Source organism: Ranitomeya variabilis, chromosome 5 (genome assembly GCF_051348905.1).
Source record: "Ranitomeya variabilis isolate aRanVar5 chromosome 5, aRanVar5.hap1, whole genome shotgun sequence".
NCBI lineage: Eukaryota > Metazoa > Chordata > Amphibia > Anura > Dendrobatidae > Ranitomeya > Ranitomeya variabilis.
This window is the reverse complement of record NC_135236.1, coordinates 688,449,986-688,468,072: the sequence shown is the minus strand read 5'-3', so window position 1 is coordinate 688,468,072 and position 18,087 is coordinate 688,449,986. Positions and strand designations below refer to the sequence as shown.

Below are 18,087 nucleotides of genomic sequence, written 5' to 3'. Positions count from 1 at the left end.
GGCACGCATCTGTCCTGACCACACCATGGGGCACGCATCTGTCCTGACCACACCATGGGGCACGCATCTGTCCTGACCACACCACGGGCACGCATCTGTCCTGACCACACCACGGGGCACGCATCTGTCCTGACCTCACCACAGGGCACGCATCTGTCCTGACCTCACCACAGGGCACGCATCTGTCCTGACCACACCACGGGGCACGCATCTGTCCTGACCACACCACGGGGCACGCATCTGTCCTGACCCCACCACAGGGCGCACATCTGTCCTGACCACACCATGGGGCACGCATCTGTCCTGACCACACCACGGGGCACGCATCTGTCCTGACCACACCATGGGGCACGCATCTGTCCTGACCACACCATGGGGCACGCATCTGTGCTGACCTCACCACAGGGCACGCATCTGTCCTGACCACACCACGGGGCACGCATCTGTCCTGACCACACCACGGGGCACGCATCTGTCCTGACCTCACCACAGGGCACGCATCTGTCCTGACCACACCATGGGGCACGCATCTGTCCTGACCACACCACAGGGCGAGCATCTGTCCTGACCACACCACAGGGCAGGCATCTGTCCTGACCTCACCACAGGGCACGCATCTGTCCTGACCACACCACGGGGCACGCATCTGTCCTGACCACACCATGGGGCACGCATCTGTCCTGACCACACCACGGGGCACGCATCTGTCCTGACCACACCACGGGGCACGCATCTGTCCTGACCACACCATGGGGCACGCATCTGTCCTGACCACACCATGGGGCACGCATCTGTCCTGACCTCACCACAGGGCACGCATCTGTCCTGACCTCACCACAGGGCACGCATCTGTCCTGACCCCACCACAGGGCGCACATCTGTCCTGACCCCACCACAGGGCGCACATCTGTCCTGACCACACCACGGGGTACGCATCTGTCCTGACCACACCATGGGGCACGCATCTGTCCTGACCACACCACAGGGCACGCATCTGTCCTGACCCCACCACAGGGCGCACATCTGTCCTGACCCCACCACCACGGGGAGCATGGGAGCATTTGTCCTGACCCCACAACGGGGAGCGCATCTGTCCTGACCCCTCCACCAAGGGGAGCGCATCTGTCCTGACCCCACCACAGGGAGTGCATCTGTCCTAATGGTTTAACATTATTCCCAAGAACAAAGTGGATTTTAATCATTAGATCTTGTAATGGACATTGGATTTGTTAATATAAAATATATTATTATTTATAATGTGCCTCCACCCCACCCCGCCGTGTCCTGAGTAATGGGTGGGTCTGACTGTGCAGGGACCTGAACGGCACACGCCACAGCTCCTGAGCAGGGGAGGGAAGAAGAGAAGTTACACGCAGGTCAGCAGGGCCTCACAGCTAATTCTTCCTTTGAGGTAACACATTTCCCTGCTTGTTTTGTCACAGGAGCGAGTGTCTCAGCATTCTGATCTCATCATAAATCAAGAAAGTGACATCTTAACTAAGCAGCAGCCAAAACTTCACCACGCTCACCTGATTTATGGTGGGCTCAGGAAGCAGAATCACTCCCTCCTGTGATAAAACAGGCAGGAAATATGTTGCTTGAGAAAGTAGCAACTGCAAGCCACTGCTATGCCATCTGTATAATCAGGCATGCCCTCCCTCCCATCCAGCAGCTGTGGTATGTGCCGTCCAGCTCCCTGCATTGTCAGACGCAGCCATTACATAGGACACCGAGGGGGGATATTATTTGGTGATTTCACCACTTAATGTTATTCCACGCTCAATTGATTACAATGTACATCATAGGTGTGAAAAGTCAGCCCCGCTAGCACTATAGCCCTAGGCTGGTGGTGGGCGCAGTATGGCGCTAAGACATGAGCGCAGTATGGCGCTATTACTGTATAACGCACGGCGGCACTGACCTGGAAGGCGTACTGCCCGATGACAGAGATGACGGCCTTGAAGGACAGCCTGTTAATCAGAGTGTATCCGTGATAGACAACAGGCTCATCTGCCTCTCCATCCCAGCAGTCAATCTCCAGACAGCGGCAGCCACGCAGGAGAGCGCTACATGTAGAGAGGAGGAAAGTATGGGATCCTCACAGGAGAGCACGACGTGTGGAGAGGAGGAAAGTATGGGATCCGCACAGGAGAACACGACGTGTGGAGAGGAGGAAAGTATGTGATCCCCACAGGAGAGCACGACGTGTGGAGAGGAGGAAAGTATGGGATCCCCACAGGAGAGCACGACGTGTGGAGAGGAGGAAAGTATGGGATCCCCACAGGAGAGCCCGATGTGTGGAGAGGAGGTAAGTATGGGATCTCCACAGGAGAGCACGAAGTGTGGAGAGGAGGAAAGTATGGGATCCCCACAGGAGAGCACGACGTGTGGAGAGGAGGAAAGTATGGGATCCCCACGGGAGAGTACGACGTGTGGAGAGAAGGAAAGTATGGGATCCCCACAGCAGAGCACGACGTGTGGAGAGGAGGAAAGTATGTGATCCCCACAGGAGAGCAAGACGTGTGGAGAGGAGGAAAGTATGGGATCCCCACAGGAGAGCACGACGTGTGGAGAGGAGGAAAGTAAGTGATCCCCACAGGAGAGCACGACATGTGGAGAGGAGGAAAGTAAGCGATCCCCACAGGAGAGCACAACATGTGGAGAGGAGGAAAGTAAGTGATCTCCACAGGAGAGCACGACATGTGGAGAGGAGGAAAGTATGTGACCTCTTCAGGAGAATGACATGTGGAGAGAAATCCCTCTATTTTCAGACCTCTTTTACTATTTCAGACGCCCGTCATTCCCGCAGCCCTGGGGTAGATGGTGGGTTGCAATGAGTACCTGCTGTACGCATACAGATGACTCTGGCCCACGATCTGGTTGGACAGCAGGTAGGTGTTGTGGGAGGAGGAGATGTAGTAGCTGGTCAGTGGCTGAGTCATGTCCTGATAAACCTGGCAGTGCTCCTTCTGCAGGATATGAACGTCCTCTGAAGTCATCAACCTGGTGAACCCTTCTATGGTCAGGTAGTTGTCCCTCCGGGCTGAAAGAGGTCGGGATCATTCACAGGAATGGGGCAACGCACTATATTACTGGTACATTATCTTATCCTCCAGTCACCTCCAGAGCTGTACTCACTATTTTGCTGTTACATCATGTCTTATCCTCCAGTCACCCCCAGAGCTGCACTCACTATTCTGCTGTTACATCATGTTTAATCCTCCAGAGCTGCACTCACTATTCTGCTGTTACATCATGTTTAATCCTCCAGAGCTGCACTCACTATTCTGCTGTTACATCAGGTCTTATCCTCCCGTCAGTTCCAGAGCTGCACTCACTATTCTGCTGTTACATCATATCTTATCCTCCAGTCACCTCCAGAGCTGCACTCACTATTCTGCTGTTACACCATGTCTTATCCTCCAGATCTGCACTCACTATTCTGCTGTTACATCATGTCTTATCCTCCAGTCACCTTCAGAGCTGCGCTCACTATTCTGCTGTTACATCGTCTCTCATCCTCCAGTCACCTCCAGAGCTGCGCTCTCTGCCATCGTGCTCTTACCTTCCGCCATCAGCTCGTGTTTGTGGATCAGTCGCTGTGCGGCCTCCTCTGTGGCGGTGGCCTGGCACTGCTCGTTCTGGAGGAACTCTCGCAGTCTCTGTGATGAGAGGGTGGTGTGTTCCTTGGACAGCTGGTGGAAGAGCTGCAGCAGCTCCGGCCGGTGGACCAGCGTCTTGTAGATGGACTTGAAGCCGCTGATGGGGATGAGGCCGGTTCTGCCGGGATCCTCCTGCTGCGTGAAGACCCAGAAACAGAGCAAAAGTAAGCTGGGATCCAGAATGTTCCCCGAAGCAGAGAGCAACCGACAGTCATCAGTGCTGGCGATAGGAGACAGGCGGCAGTGGCCGGAGGCGAGGTCACCACAGTGGACCCTGCCCATCACCGCCGCCATGGGATCACCCGGACACGAGTCACATGGTGTACAGCCACGTACGAGTGGAAGAAACCACCATCATCATCAACACCATCATCATCACCAACGACATCATCATCATCGACAGCATCATCATCACTGACACCATCATCACCATCATCATCATCAACACCAGCATCATCAGACACCACCACCATCACCAGAGATGATGACCGTTTCTTACCTTCATCAGGAATTTCAGATGTTGGGTTTCAGTGGTGACATTTAACCCCTTCAGCGTGTCCACCACGTCCTGGTGAGTCATTAGCCCGCGGCGCTCTCCTGCTCTGGAGCTCACCCCTCTGCACATTGTATTAAGAGATCAACAAAGGTCCATGGCCCCAGGAGCTGTGACATCATCATCAGTACTACCATAGGCGTCCGCTGTCCACCTACACCCTCCCCTCCTCATCAGTACTACCATAGGCGTCCGCTGTCCACCTACACCCTCCCCTCCTCATCAGTACTACCATAGGTGTCCTCTGTCCACCCACACTCTCCCCTCCTCATCAGTACTACCATAGGTGTCCTCTGTCCACCCACACCCTCCCCTCCTCATCAGTACTACCATAGGTGTCCTCTGTCCACCCACACCCTCCCCTCCTCATCAGTACTACCATAGGTGTCCCTCTGTCCACCTACACCCTCCTCTCATTAGTACTACCATAGGTGTCCTCTGTCCACCCACACCCTCCCCTCCTCATCAGTACTACCATAGGTGTCCTCTGTCCACCTACACCCTCCTCTCATCAGTACTACCATAGGTGTCCTCTGTCCACCCACATCCTCCCCTCCTCATCAGTACTACCATAGGTGTCCTCTGTCCACCCACACCCTCCCCTCCTCATCAGTACTACCATAGGTGTCCTCTGTCCACCCACACTCTCCCCTCCTCATCAGTACTACCATAGGTGTCCTCTGTCCACCCACACCCTCCCCTCCTCATCAGTACTACCATAGGTGTCCTCTGTCCACCTACACCCTCCCCTCCTCATCAGTACTACCATAGGTGTCCTCTGTCCACCTACACCCTCCCCTCCTCATCAGTACTACCATAGGTGTCCTCTGTCCACCCACACTCTCCCCTCCTCATCAGTACTACCATAGGTGTCCTCTGTCCACCCACACCCTCCCCTCCTCATCAGTACTACCATAGGTGTCCGCTGTCCACCCACACCCTCCCCTCCTCATCAGTACTACCATAGGTGTCCTCTGTCCACCTACACCCTCCCCTCCTCATCAGTACTACCATAGGTGTCCTCTGTCCACCCACACTCTCCCCTCCTCATCAGTACTACCATAGGTGTCCTCTGTCCACCCACACCCTCCCCTCCTCATCAGTACTACCATAGGTGTCCTCTGTCCACCCACACTCTCCCCTCCTCATCAGTACTACCATAGGTGTCCTCTGTCCACCCACACCCTCCCCTCCTCATCAGTACTACCATAGGTGTCCTCTGTCCACCCACACCCTCCCCTCCTCATCAGTACTACCATAGGTGTCCTCTGTCCACCCACACTCTCCCCTCCTCATCAGTACTACCATAGGTGTCCTCTGTCCACCCACACCCTCCCCTCCTCATCAGTACTACCATAGGCGTCCTCTGTCCACCCACACCCTCCCCTTATCAGTACTACCATAGGTGTCCTCTGTCCACCCACACTCTCCCCTCCTCATCAGTACTACCATAGGTGTCCTCTGTCCACCCACACCCTCCCCTCCTCATCAGTACTACCATAGGTGTCCTCTGTCCACCCACACTCTCCCCTCCTCATCAGTACTACCATAGGTGTCCTCTGTCCACCCACACCCTCCCCTCCTCATCAGTACCATAGGTGTCCTCTGTCCACCCACAACCTCCCCTCCTCATCAGTACTACCATAGGTGTCCTCTGTCCACCCACACCCTCCCCTTATCAGTACTACCATAGGTGTCCTCTGTCCACCCACACTCTCCCCTCCTCATCAGTACTACCATAGGTGTCCTCTGTCCACCCACACCCTCCCCTCCTCATCAGTACTACCATAGGTGTCCTCTGTCCACCCACACCCTCCCCTTATCAGTACTACCATAGGTGTCCTCTGTCCACCCACACCATCCCCTCTTCATCAGTACTACCATAGGTGTCCTCTGTCCACCCACACTCTCCCCTCCTCATCAGTACTACCATAGGTGTCCTCTGTCCACCCACACCCTCCCCTCCTCATCAGTACTACCATAGGTGTCCTCTGTCCACCCACACCCTCCCCTCCTCATCAGTACTACCATAGGTGTCCTCTGTCCACCCACACTCTCCCCTCATCAGTACTACCATAGGTGTCCTCTGTCCACCCACACCCTCCCCTCCTCATCAGTACTACCATAGGTGTCCTCTGTCCACCTACACCCTCCCCTCCTCATCAGTACTACCATAGGTGTCCTCTGTCCACCCACACACTCCCCTCCTCATCAGTACTACCATAGGTGTCCTCTGTCCACCCACACCCTCCCCTCCTCATCAGTACTACCATAGGTGTCCGCTGTCCACCTACACCCTCCCCTCCTCATCAGTACTACCATAGGTGTCCTCTGTCCACCCACACCCTCCCCTCCTCATCAGTACTACCATAGGTGTCCTCTGTCCACCCACACCCTCCCCTCCTCATCAGTACTACCATAGGTGTCCTCTGTCCACCCACACTCTCCCCTCATCAGTACTACCATAGGTGTCCTCTGTCCACCCACACCCTCCCCTCATCAGTACTACCATAGGTGTCCTCTGTCCACCCACACCCTCCCCTCCTCATCAGTACTACCATAGGTGTCCTCTGTCCACCCACACCCTCCCCATCAGTACTACCATAGGTGTCCTCTGTCCACCCACACCCTCCCCTCATCAGTACTACCATAGGTGTCCTCTGTCCACCCACACCCTCCCCTCCTCATCAGTACTACCATAGGTGTCCTCTGTCCACCCACACCCTCCCCTCCTCATCAGTACTACCATAGGTGTCCTCTGTCCACCCACACCCTCCCCTCCTCATCAGTACTACCATAGGTGTCCTCTGTCCACCCACACCCTCCCCTCCTCATCAGTACTACCATAGGTGTCCTCTGTCCACCCACACCCTCCCCTCCTCATCAGTACTACCATAGGTGTCCTCTGTCCACCTACACCCTCCCTTCCTCATCAGTTCTACCATAGGTGTCCTCTGTCCACCCACACCCTCCCCTCCTCATCAGTACTACCATAGGTGTCCTCTGTCCACCCACACCCTCCCCTCCTCATCAGTACTACCATAGGTGTCCTCTGTCCACCCACACCCTCCCCTCCTCATCAGTACTACCATAGGTGTCCTCTGTCCACCCACACTCTCCCCTCCTCATCAGTACTACCATAGGTGTCCTCTGTCCACCCACACCCTCCCCTCCTCATCAGTACTACCATAGGTGTCCTCTGTCCACCCACACCCTCCCCTCCTCATCAGTACTACCATAGGTGTCCTCTGTCCACCCACACCCTCCCCTCCTCATCAGTACTACCATAGGTGTCCTCTGTCCACCTACACCCTCCCTTCCTCATCAGTACTACCATAGGTGTCCTCTGTCCACCCACACTCTCCCCTCATCAGTACTACCATAGGTGTCCTCTGTCCACCCACACCCTCCCCTCCTCATCAGTACTACCATAGGTGTCCTCTGTCCACCGACACCCTCCCCTCCTCATCAGTACTACCATAGGTGTCCTCTGTCCACCCACACCCTCCCCTCCTCATCAGTACTACCATAGGTGTCCTCTGTCCACCCACACCCTCCCCTCCTCATCAGTACTACCATAGGTGTCCTCTGTCCACCTACACCCTCCCTTCCTCATCAGTACTACCATAGGTGTCCTCTGTCCACCCACACCCTCCCCTCATCAGTACTACCATAGGTGTCCTCTGTCCACCCACACCCTCCCCTCCTCATCAGTACTACCATAGGTGTCCTCTGTCCACCCACACCCTCCCCTCCTCATCAGTACTACCATAGGTGTCCTCTGTCCACCCACACTCTCCCCTCCTCATCAGTACTACCATAGGTGTCCTCTGTCCACCCACACCCTCCCCTCCTCATCAGTACTACCATAGGTGTCCGCTGTCCACCCACACCCTCCCCTCCTCATCAGTACTACCATAGGTGTCCTCTGTCCACCTACACCCTCCCCTCCTCATCAGTACTACCATAGGTGTCCTCTGTCCACCCACACTCTCCCCTCCTCATCAGTACTACCATAGGTGTCCTCTGTCCACCCACACCCTCCCCTCCTCATCAGTACTACCATAGGTGTCCTCTGTCCACCCACACTCTCCCCTCCTCATCAGTACTACCATAGGTGTCCTCTGTCCACCCACACCCTCCCCTCCTCATCAGTACTACCATAGGTGTCCTCTGTCCACCCACACCCTCCCCTCCTCATCAGTACTACCATAGGTGTCCTCTGTCCACCCACACCCTCCCCTCCGTACTGAAACGCATCATACCCTCCCCTCTGGAGCATCCCCCACACGCTCCCCTCTTCGGGGCGACCTCATTCGCGTGCCCTCCCCTCCCCACTCGCACGCCCTCCCCTCTGGGGCATCCCCCACACACCCTCCCCTCTCCAGGGTGTCCCCAACACCCTCCCCTCCGGGGTGTCCCCCACGGATGGCCAGTAACGGGAGGATACTTGTGGTCCATGCTGGCTGCTCTGCATGCGTCCTCCTAACTGGCTGATTTACTGCAGGCGGAATCTGGTGACATCACACACGTGGCGATGATGTCATAGTAGAAGCTGCAGCACATTCTGCTCCTGAAATACTCTGTTCTGCTGATACAGCTGCGCCAATGTCCCTTCCCCTACAAGAAGGAGCTGCTGAGGGAGAAGAACAGGAGAAGAAACTCCCCTGTGTGGCCCCTGAGGGCCCAATCTGAGAGTGTATGGTCAGGACGCAACTCACTGCTGCTGGGGCACCGCTGTGACACTGATGACAGGCAGGGGGCGCTGCACGGCCTGCTCCCCAAACATCCCCCACATCAGTGCGGAGCGCACAGACCGCAGCACCCGCTATACGGTGACATCATACATACAGGCTACACCGAGCAGCCACTGCCCATAGCAACCAGAGCACAGGAGCCGCTGCCCATAGCAACCAGAGCACAGGAGCCACTGCCCATACAACCAGAGCACAGGAGCCACTGCCCATACAACCAGAGCACAGGAGCCACTGCCCATAGCAACCAGAGCACAGGAGCCACTGCCCATAGCTACCAGAGAACAGGAGCCACTGCCCATAGCAACCAGAGCACAGGAGCCACCGCCCATAGCAACCAGAGCACAGGAGCCACTGCACCCGCTATACGGTGACATCATACATACAGGCTACACCGAGCAGCCACTGCCCATAGCAACCAGAGCACAGGAGCCACTGCCCATACAACCAGAGCACAGGAGCCACTGCCCATACAACCAGAGCACAGGAGCCACTGCCCATAGCAACCAGAGCACAGGAGCCACTGCCCATAGCAACCAGAGAACAGGAGCCACTGCCCATAGCAACCAGAGCACAGGAGCCACTGCCCATAGCAACCAGAGCACAGGAGCCACTGCACCCGCTATACGGTGACATCATACATACAGGCTACACCGAGCAGCCACTGCCCATAGCAACCAGAGCACAGGAGCCACTGCCCATAGCAACCAGAGCACAGGAGCCACTGCCCATGGCAACTGGAGAACAGGAGCCACTGCCCATAGCAACCAGAGCACAGGAGCCACTGCCCATAGCAACCAGAGCACAGGAGCCACTGCCCATGGCAGCTGGAGAACAGGAGCCACTGCCCATAGCAACCAGAGCAAAGGAGCCACTGCCCATAGCAACCAGAGCACAGGAGCCACTGCCCATGGCAACTGGAGAACAGGAGCCACTGCCCATAGCAACCAGAGCACAGGAGCCACTGCCCATAGCAACCAGAGCACAGGAGCCACTGCCCATAGCAACCAGAGCACAGGAGCCACTGCCCATGGCAACTGGAGAACAGGAGCCACTGCCCATAGCAACCAGAGCACAGGAGCCACTGCCAATGGCAACCAGAGAACAGGAGCCACTGCCCATAGCAACCAGAGCACAGGAGCCACTGCCCATAGCAACCAGAGCACAGGAGCCACTGCCCATAGCAAACAGAGCACAGGAGCCACTGCCCATAGCAACCAGAGCACAGGAGCCACTGCCCATGGCAACTGGAGAACAGGAGCCACTGCCCATAGCAACCAGAGCACAGGAGCCACTGCCCATAGCAACCAGAGCCACTGCCCATAGCAACCAGAGCAAAGGAGCCACTGCCCATAGCAACCAGAGCACAGGAGCCACTGCCCATAGCAACCAGAGCACAGGAGCCACTGCCCATAACAACCAGAGAACAGGAGCCACTGCCCATAGCAACCAGAGCACAGGAGCCACTGCCCATAGCAACCAGAGCCACTGCCCATAGCAACCAGAGCACAGGAGCCACTACTCATAGCAGCAGAGCACAGGAGCCACTGCCCATAGCACCCAGAGCACAGGAGCCACTGCCCATAGCACCCAGAGCACAGGAGCCACTGACCATAGCAACCAGTGCACAGGAGCCACTGCCCATAGCAACCAGAGCACAGGAGCCACTGACCATAGCAACCAGATGACAGGAGCCACAGCCCATAGCAACCAGAGCACAGGAGCCACTGACCATATACACCAGAGAACAGGAGCCACTGCCCATAGCAACCAGAGAACAGGAGCCACTGCCCATAGCAACCAGTGCACAGGAGCCACTGCCCATAGCAACCAGAGCACAGGAGCCACTGACCATAGCCACTGACCATAGCAACCAGATAACAGGAGCCACAGCCCATAGCAACCAGAGCACAGGAGCCACTGCCTATGGCAACCAGAGCACAGGAGCCACTGCCCATAGCAACCAGAGCACAGGAGCTCCCCATATATCCATCCTGGCCCCTTATCCTGGTTTCATTCTGTGTCTGCGCTTTTAAGGGCCCGCGCCCCCCAAAAAACGCAGGCTTTTTTTTTTTTCTCTTCCTCTCCTTCTTCCACTGCCAAGGGCCCACCGGGAATTTCCCCGATACCTCGGCAGGCCAGTCCAACCCTGGATATAGTATATTTCGACTTCAGCAAAGCATTAAACTATCTCATATTGTCACGATTCACACCGCAACTGTCAAGATCCCTTAGCCGCTGCCCACAATATGTCACGGATCGGGGTAACTTTAGACCAGCAGACGGCTATCACATGTGCAGAGGGGCTTATCCTAGTTATCCCTCCACTGCCACAATGTGATGAAAAGAACACACAGAAGGTTATTGACCTCTTAGTTTACAGCAGGGGCTTATTTTAGGTATCCCACTGCTCTTCAATATACCATGAACTGCAGGGATTTGTGTATATCCCGCTTACAGTTCCACTTAACACTTGCAGCTCTCTGACGCCCCCCTTACTCTCAGGTCAGATTAGGTACTGCACCTAGGGTCATTGGTCGCCAGAAAGGCTGCCTGCTATGTACTGGCTATTGGGCGCGCTGCAGCGACGCGATAACTACTCCCACTCAGGCAGGAACAATAATTATCAAGCCGCAGTCGCTACAGTGAAACCCAAAGGCCTGCACAGTACACGGTATCACTGCCACCAGCCTCGATTAGACGGGTCCGAAGCAAACCCCAAAACAGTAGCGTACTTTCCCTTCAAGAGACAGGGTACGTTTTTAGAGCATGGAGAAATAACTGGCATGAAATAATATACCCATAAAGTTTATGCAGTGTTTATCAAAATTTTTTACAAAGATGTTACAAGTGAGACAATTGCAAATATGTACAAGGTAATTATGAAAATAAAGGGATTAAAGGAAGAAAAGATAACTCACATGTTCTTAGTTCATATCAGTTCAGGCAAACACCATGCTAGGGGGGAGGGCTCCCAAAAATCCCAATGCATGAGGTACAGCTCTTCAGGTCAGACCCACATGTTCTTCCAGCAACAGACTCACTGCTGGAGTCCGGCCAAAACAGTTATAGCTTAACCTGGTGACATCACCAAAAAGGCTGGCTATCCCAGTCCCTCCTCTCTCTGCATTCTGACTAAGTATAAGCTAAATCTTTCTAAGACTTGTAATTCCGCTGCTGAACATATCATCATCGCACCATACCCCTCATTCATCTCGTATTATCGCTGGCATTCTAGTGAGATCAAATATGTCCTATTTGGGATGTATATTTACAGAGAAATCCCTACTTCTTCCCCTGATGGAGTTAAAAGCTCATGTTTAGAGTGATGGGTAGCTCCTTCGATGGAGATTACAAATATATGTTTTCGTGGTCTTAACATAAACGATTTGCCTAATATCTTCCAAAAACAGAACAAAAGACTTTCATGATTCTAGAAGCTTCTAGTCCAGTGATACCTGGACACGAGCTTACACGTAAGGAAATGCCGGTCGTAAATGCCTTTCTTCAATAAAACTCCCCTCTCACATACATTGGCAAGGCAGCTCTTGGCTGAGTGAAAGGGAAGGGGGGTTTTTAACCCACAGCTTGCTAGCAACAGAACTAAACTTATATGATATTTCATACCATATCGTGACACCTCCCCCTTTTAGCGTGCGCTACGGCGGCAGAACCTCTCGGTATGCCTCCATGCGCACCTCCGTGGGTTCACCCTGGCGGGACAGTCCATCTGCATTCCCATGCTCCCTGCCCGCTTTGTGTTCAATGGTGAAGTCAAATTGCTGAAGGGCAAGGCTCCAGCGTAGCAACCTGCCGTTGGTTCCACACATGGTGCTTAGCCAGCGCAGAGGGTTGTGGTCGGTCACCACTGTGAAGGTGCGACAGTACAAGTAGGGCTGCAAGCGCTGCAGGGCCCAGACTATGGCCAGGCACTCCTTCTCGATGGTGGAGTAGGCCACTTCCCTCTGCAAAAGTTTCCGGCTCAGGTACAACACGGGGTGCTCTTGGTCCTCCGAGTCCACCTGGCTGAGCACAGCACCAAGGCCAAACTCGCTGGCGTCGGTCTGTACCAAGAATGGTCGACTGCTGTCGACTGCTTTCAACACAGGGGCGTTGCACAGTGCTGTCTTCAACGCCTGGAAGGCCCCCTCACAGCCATCTGTCCAGTTGACGATGTGGGGTAGCTTCTTTCTGGTGAGGTCCGTCAAAGGTTTTGCCAGGCTACTATAGTGCTGCACGAAGCGCCTATAGTACCCTGCAGTGCCCAGGAAGGACATCACCTGTTTCTTGTTCCTGGGAGTGGGCCAGTTCACGATCACGCCCACTTTGTCAGGCTCCGGGTTCAGGGTGCCTCCGCCTACCCGGTGTCCCAGGTAGTGGACCTCCCTCATGCCCATCTGGCACTTTCCCGGCTTGATAGTCAGGCCTGCTTGGTGAATTCGCCCGAGCACCTCCTCGAGATGCTGCAGGTGTTCATCCCAGGAGGGACTGAAGATGGCAATGTCATCTAAGTACGCCACAGCGTACTTCTCCAGTCCCTGAAGCAGGAAATTGACCATCCGCTGGAAAGTGGCAGGGGCATTCTTCATGCCGAAGGGCATGACCGTGGACTCGTACAGTCCAAAGGGTGTGATAAAGGCGGACTTAACCTGCGCCTCGGGGCTCAGGGGAATCTGTCAGTATCCGCGACTCAGATCCATTATTGTCAGGTATTTTGCGCCAGCTAACTTCTCAAGCAGCTCCTCGATGCGCGGCATTGGGTGCGCGTCAGAGGCTGTAATGGCGTTGAGCCCCCTGTAGTCCACGCAGAACCGGGTGGTCCGGTCCTTCTTTGGCACGAGAACTACAGGTGAGGCCCACGCGCTCTTTGACCGTCGAATCACCCCCAGCTGTAACATCTCATCGATCTCCTGGCGCATAATCTGCTGCACCTGGTCAGAGATTCGATAGGGTGTTCGCCGTAGTGGGGCGTGATTCCCGGTGTCCACCTCGTGGACCGCTAACTCAGTCCTTCCAGGCCAGTTGGAGAACACAACCCGGAAGGGTTCCAGTGTGGTTTGCAACTGCAACCGCTGTGGTTCATCTAGCGAGGCGCTTACCTCCACGTCCTCAATGGACCCACGGGCCTTGGCTTGGGCCAGCATGTCCAGGAGGGTGTCTTCCTCCCCTTCTTCGGGTGCGCTGCAGACCGGTAGGACGAAAGGTTCACGTTCGTGATGAGCCTTCATCATGTTGACGTGAAAGGCCTTTCGCCTACCCCAAGTGTGGTCAAGCGTGACCACATAGGTGACCGGGTTGAGCTGTTGGTGGACGACGTACGGGCCCTCCCAGGCTGCCTGAAGCTTATCCGTTGGTACAGAAACCAGCACCCACACCTTTTGACCCACGTGGTAGGTCCGCTCCCGGGCGTTCTGGTCGTACCAGTGCTTCTGATCAGCCTGAGCCTGCGTCATGTTGTCATGCACCAACTGCGTCAAGGTCTGCATCTTGTCACGGAAGCGCATGACATACTCCACTATGGACACTTCAGAAGGGTTCGGCTCCTCTTCCCAGGATTCTCTTACCAACCCAAGGGGTCCCCTGACTCGCCTGCCGTACAGGAGCTCGAAGGGGGAGAACCCCGTCGAGGCCTGCGGAACCTCTCGGTAAGCGAATAGCAGGTGTGGGAGGTACCGCTCCCAGTCACGCCCTTGAGTCTGAACCAGCATGCGTAGCATCTGTTTGAGGGTACCATTGAAGCGTTCACACAAGCCATTGGTCTGTGGGTGATACGCACTCGATACCAGGTGCTTCACCTGCATTTTCTTACAGAGAGCCTCCATTAGGTGAGACATAAATTGGGTCCCTCGATTAGTAAGCATTTCCCTGGGAAATCCTACCCGTGAAAAGATGGCCAACAGGGCATCCGCCACCCTATCTGCCCTAGTTGACGACAGAGCTACTGCCTCTGGGTACCGGGTAGCGTAGTCTACCACAGTAAGAATATATCGCTTTCCAGAGCTGCTGGAGACGGCCAGCGGGCCCACAATGTCCACCGCAATCCTCTGGAAAGGCTCCTCTATCACTGGCAAAGGGATCAGGGGAGCCTTAAGAGCAGGCCCCGCCTTCCCCACACTTTGACAGGTGATACAGGAGCGGCAGTAGTTTGACACATCTGTCCCCATCTTAGGCCAATAGAAGTGTTGAGACAGCCGGGCCTTAGTTTTGCTGATCCCCAAGTGTCCAGCTAGCGGGATCTCATGGGCAATCCGCAACAACTCACCCCGGAATTGCTGTGGGACGACCAGCTGTCTTTCCCTCAACCACTCCTTTTGTGATTCTCCGGGTACTGTCTCCCGGTACAACCTTCCTCCTTCCCAGAACACCTTCTCCTTATCAGTCTCGGAGAATGACGTCCCGGCGAGTTGTCTCAAACTCTCTAGGCTCGCATCTGTGTGCAGAGCGGCCTGAAACTCCTGGCTAGGGGAAGCCAAAAGCGATGTCAGGGTCCCTTCCCCACGGGAACCCTCTTGGACCTGCTCTGGGTCCACCTCTGGTTCAGTCACACTGATGACTGAGGAGGGTCCGGGAGGCAAACAGTTATCTGCGTTCCGGGCACTCTGACTGCGGGTGACAGCAGCTACGTAGGCTGTCTCCCCGGGGGTTTCTACAGACCCATCAGCCGACGCTGCTATGGGCTCTACCTCCCCATCCACCCCCGTTACCTCAGGAGCATTGCTACTTATGGGCCAGTTACCTTCCTCGGTGGCACTGGTCAATTGCATGGCATCACCTTCCTCACGGTTCCCATGTATCTCCCCATTTCCGGTAGCACCGACACTTGCCCCTGCTAGGGGTTCCTCAGCCGTCTCACTCCGCAGAGCGACGTGGCTGAGCACTCCTGTACCTATGGACACATCAACTTTCACAGAAACATCATTATCAGATACAGTTGGCACAGGTACAACATTTCCCCCATCAATCCTAGGGCAAAAATGGTTAACAGATGCATCATTACAAGATAAAGCATGGTCAGGTAATACATGCGATTTCCCATCATCATCATCAGGGTTAACGTTACCCTTATTAGCAGATTGGGGAGGGGTGTCAGGGACGTAGTATGCAAACAACCTCCCCAAATCAGTCCCCAACAAAACATCAGTGGGCAAATTATCAGACAGCCCCACTTCCTTCACCCCGCTCCCGGCACCCCAATCAATAAAAACCCGAGCCATCGGTAAGGGTCAGCTGATGCCCCCAATCCCAGTGACAGTTAGGGTTTTCCCCGGAATGATTTCTTCAGGGGCCGCCAGTTCGGGTCGGATGAGGGTTCGTTCAGCCCCGGTGTCCTTGAGGCCTGTAGCAACATGACCTCCCACAATGACAGACTGTACGTTATCACACCCCCTCCCAGCCACACCACCCACCAAAAGAACTGCTGCATTAGGCCCTGGGGCCTGGGATGAGGGGTTCTTCTGCTTGGCTGGACATCGGTGACTGAGGTGTCCAGTCTGCCTGCAGTGGTAACACTGGCGAAGTTCGGTGGTTGGTCTGGTGCTGTTGGCCACGGGGACAGGACCTCTGGTGGGTTGGCTGGCAGGGGTACTGGCGTTGGCTGCAGGCTTACCCCCTCTCCAGCTGGTGGTGACTGGCTTCCGCACTTCCGATCTACGGTTGGCCTCATAGGCATCGGCAATCTGCGCTGCTTTCGTCACGTCTTTGGGTTCTCTGTCCATCACGAACTGTCGCACCTCAGTTGGGCAAAGATGGAAGAACTGGTCTTTGATCATCAGGTCTCGCAGCTGTGCAAAGGTGGTCACTGACAGTCCTTGGGTCCACTGGTCAAAGTGGGTCCCCAGTCCATGCACCACATCACTGTAACTGTCGTGTGGGCCACGTAGGAGGGTCCGGAACTTCTTACGGTACACCTCGGGTGTAAGCTGGTACTTGGCTATGAGAGCCTGCTTGATGGCCTCATAGTCACCATCTTGTTCTTGAGGGAGGGCAGCAAACGCCTCCAGAGCTTTTCCTCTCAGCCCTGGTGTCAGGTATCGTGCCCATTCTTGTGTAGGCAGCTGGTACTGCCTGCAGGCTTTCTCAAAGGCCCGCAGAAAAGTGTCCAAGTCCCCATCCTTTTCCATAACAGGAAAGTGGTCGGGCCGGGGCTTTGGTGTCTGAGCGCTGCTGGGCTCACGGCTCTGGGCAGTGGAAGGCGTCCCCCCCTGCCGGAGCATCTCCAGTTCATGTTCTCGCTGGGCTTGGCGCTCGGCTCGCTGGGCCTGGGCCTCTCGCTCGGCTCGCTGGGCCTCTCGCTCGGCTCTCTCTGCCTCTCGCTGGGCCTCTCGCTCGGCTCTCTCTGCCTCTCGCTGGGACTCTCGCTCGGCTTGCTCCTGGTATTGCTGGATCAGCTGCAGACGTCTCTCTAGGTCATCTGCGGAGCATTGTTGCAGAGCCAGCTGCAGGCGGAGGTCTGCGCCCCCCTGGTTGCCAGTAGGGCCCGTATTCAGTGGTTGAACCTCTGCTGCAGCACCACGTTCGCTGGTGCTGGCATCTGCGGCTTCTGGGCTCTGTGAGTGGTCTAGAGCGGCTTCCCACTGCACCAGTTCAGCGACCATTTGAGTCTTGGTCTTGTTCTGGGGGTTCAGGCCATGGTACATGCATATCCCAGCAAGAGTGTCTTTCTTCTGCTGGGCGTACCAGGCTTCTCCTTTCGCCGCCATGGTTGCCAAATAAAAGATAGAATAGAAAAACGAAGAGAAAGGGAGGGGATAATTACCAGTACACAATTGTCTCACAACTAATAAACACCGAGTTCGTTCTCCAAACTTATTTGCGCAGAGTTCTCGCAAGAACTTTCTGCAAGATTTTAGTGAGAGGAATGATTGCTCAAACCAAATCACTAATGCTCTAATATCCCACCGCCTTGCCACCAATATGTCACGATTCACACCGCGACTGTCAAGATCCCTTAGCCGCTGCCCACAATATGTCACGGATCGGGGTAACTTTAGACCAGCAGACGGCTATCACATGTGCAGAGGGGCTTATCCTAGTTATCCCTCCACTGCCACAATGTGATGAAAAGAACACACACAAGGTTATTGACCTCTTAGTTTACAGCAGGGGCTTATTTTAGGTA

The 18,087-nt window shown here is 55.2% G+C and overlaps 2 protein-coding genes across 6 annotated transcripts in view; both read right to left on the bottom strand.

Moving 5' to 3' along the window:
* PLCZ1 (phospholipase C zeta 1) overlaps positions 1-9,100 on the bottom strand; it is a 58,643-nt gene extending 49,543 nt beyond the window's left edge. The window contains exons 1-5 of one of the 5 annotated variants that reach the window (XM_077267266.1): positions 8,666-9,100; positions 4,162-4,279; positions 3,566-3,797; positions 2,842-3,043; positions 1,922-2,066 (exon numbers count right to left, since the gene is read on the bottom strand). In XM_077267266.1, the coding sequence (XP_077123381.1) occupies positions 1,922-2,066; positions 2,842-3,043; positions 3,566-3,797; positions 4,162-4,279; positions 8,666-8,676 (708 nt within the window). In that variant the 5' untranslated portion in view covers positions 8,677-9,100. The remainder of the gene's footprint in view (positions 1-1,921; positions 2,067-2,841; positions 3,044-3,565; positions 3,798-4,161; positions 4,280-8,665) is intronic. The other 4 variants (XM_077267267.1, XM_077267268.1, XM_077267269.1 and 1 more) reach the window with 4 other exon arrangements.
* LOC143775183 (uncharacterized) lies at positions 8,759-17,605 on the bottom strand. Its single transcript, XM_077263025.1, has 2 exons — positions 16,477-17,605; positions 8,759-8,835 (listed from the first exon to the last, which is right to left on the bottom strand). The coding sequence occupies exons 1-2, from the start codon at positions 17,603-17,605 to the stop codon at positions 8,759-8,761; spliced, it is 1,206 nt and encodes a 401-aa protein (XP_077119140.1).
* Positions 17,606-18,087: the final 482 nt, after the last annotated feature.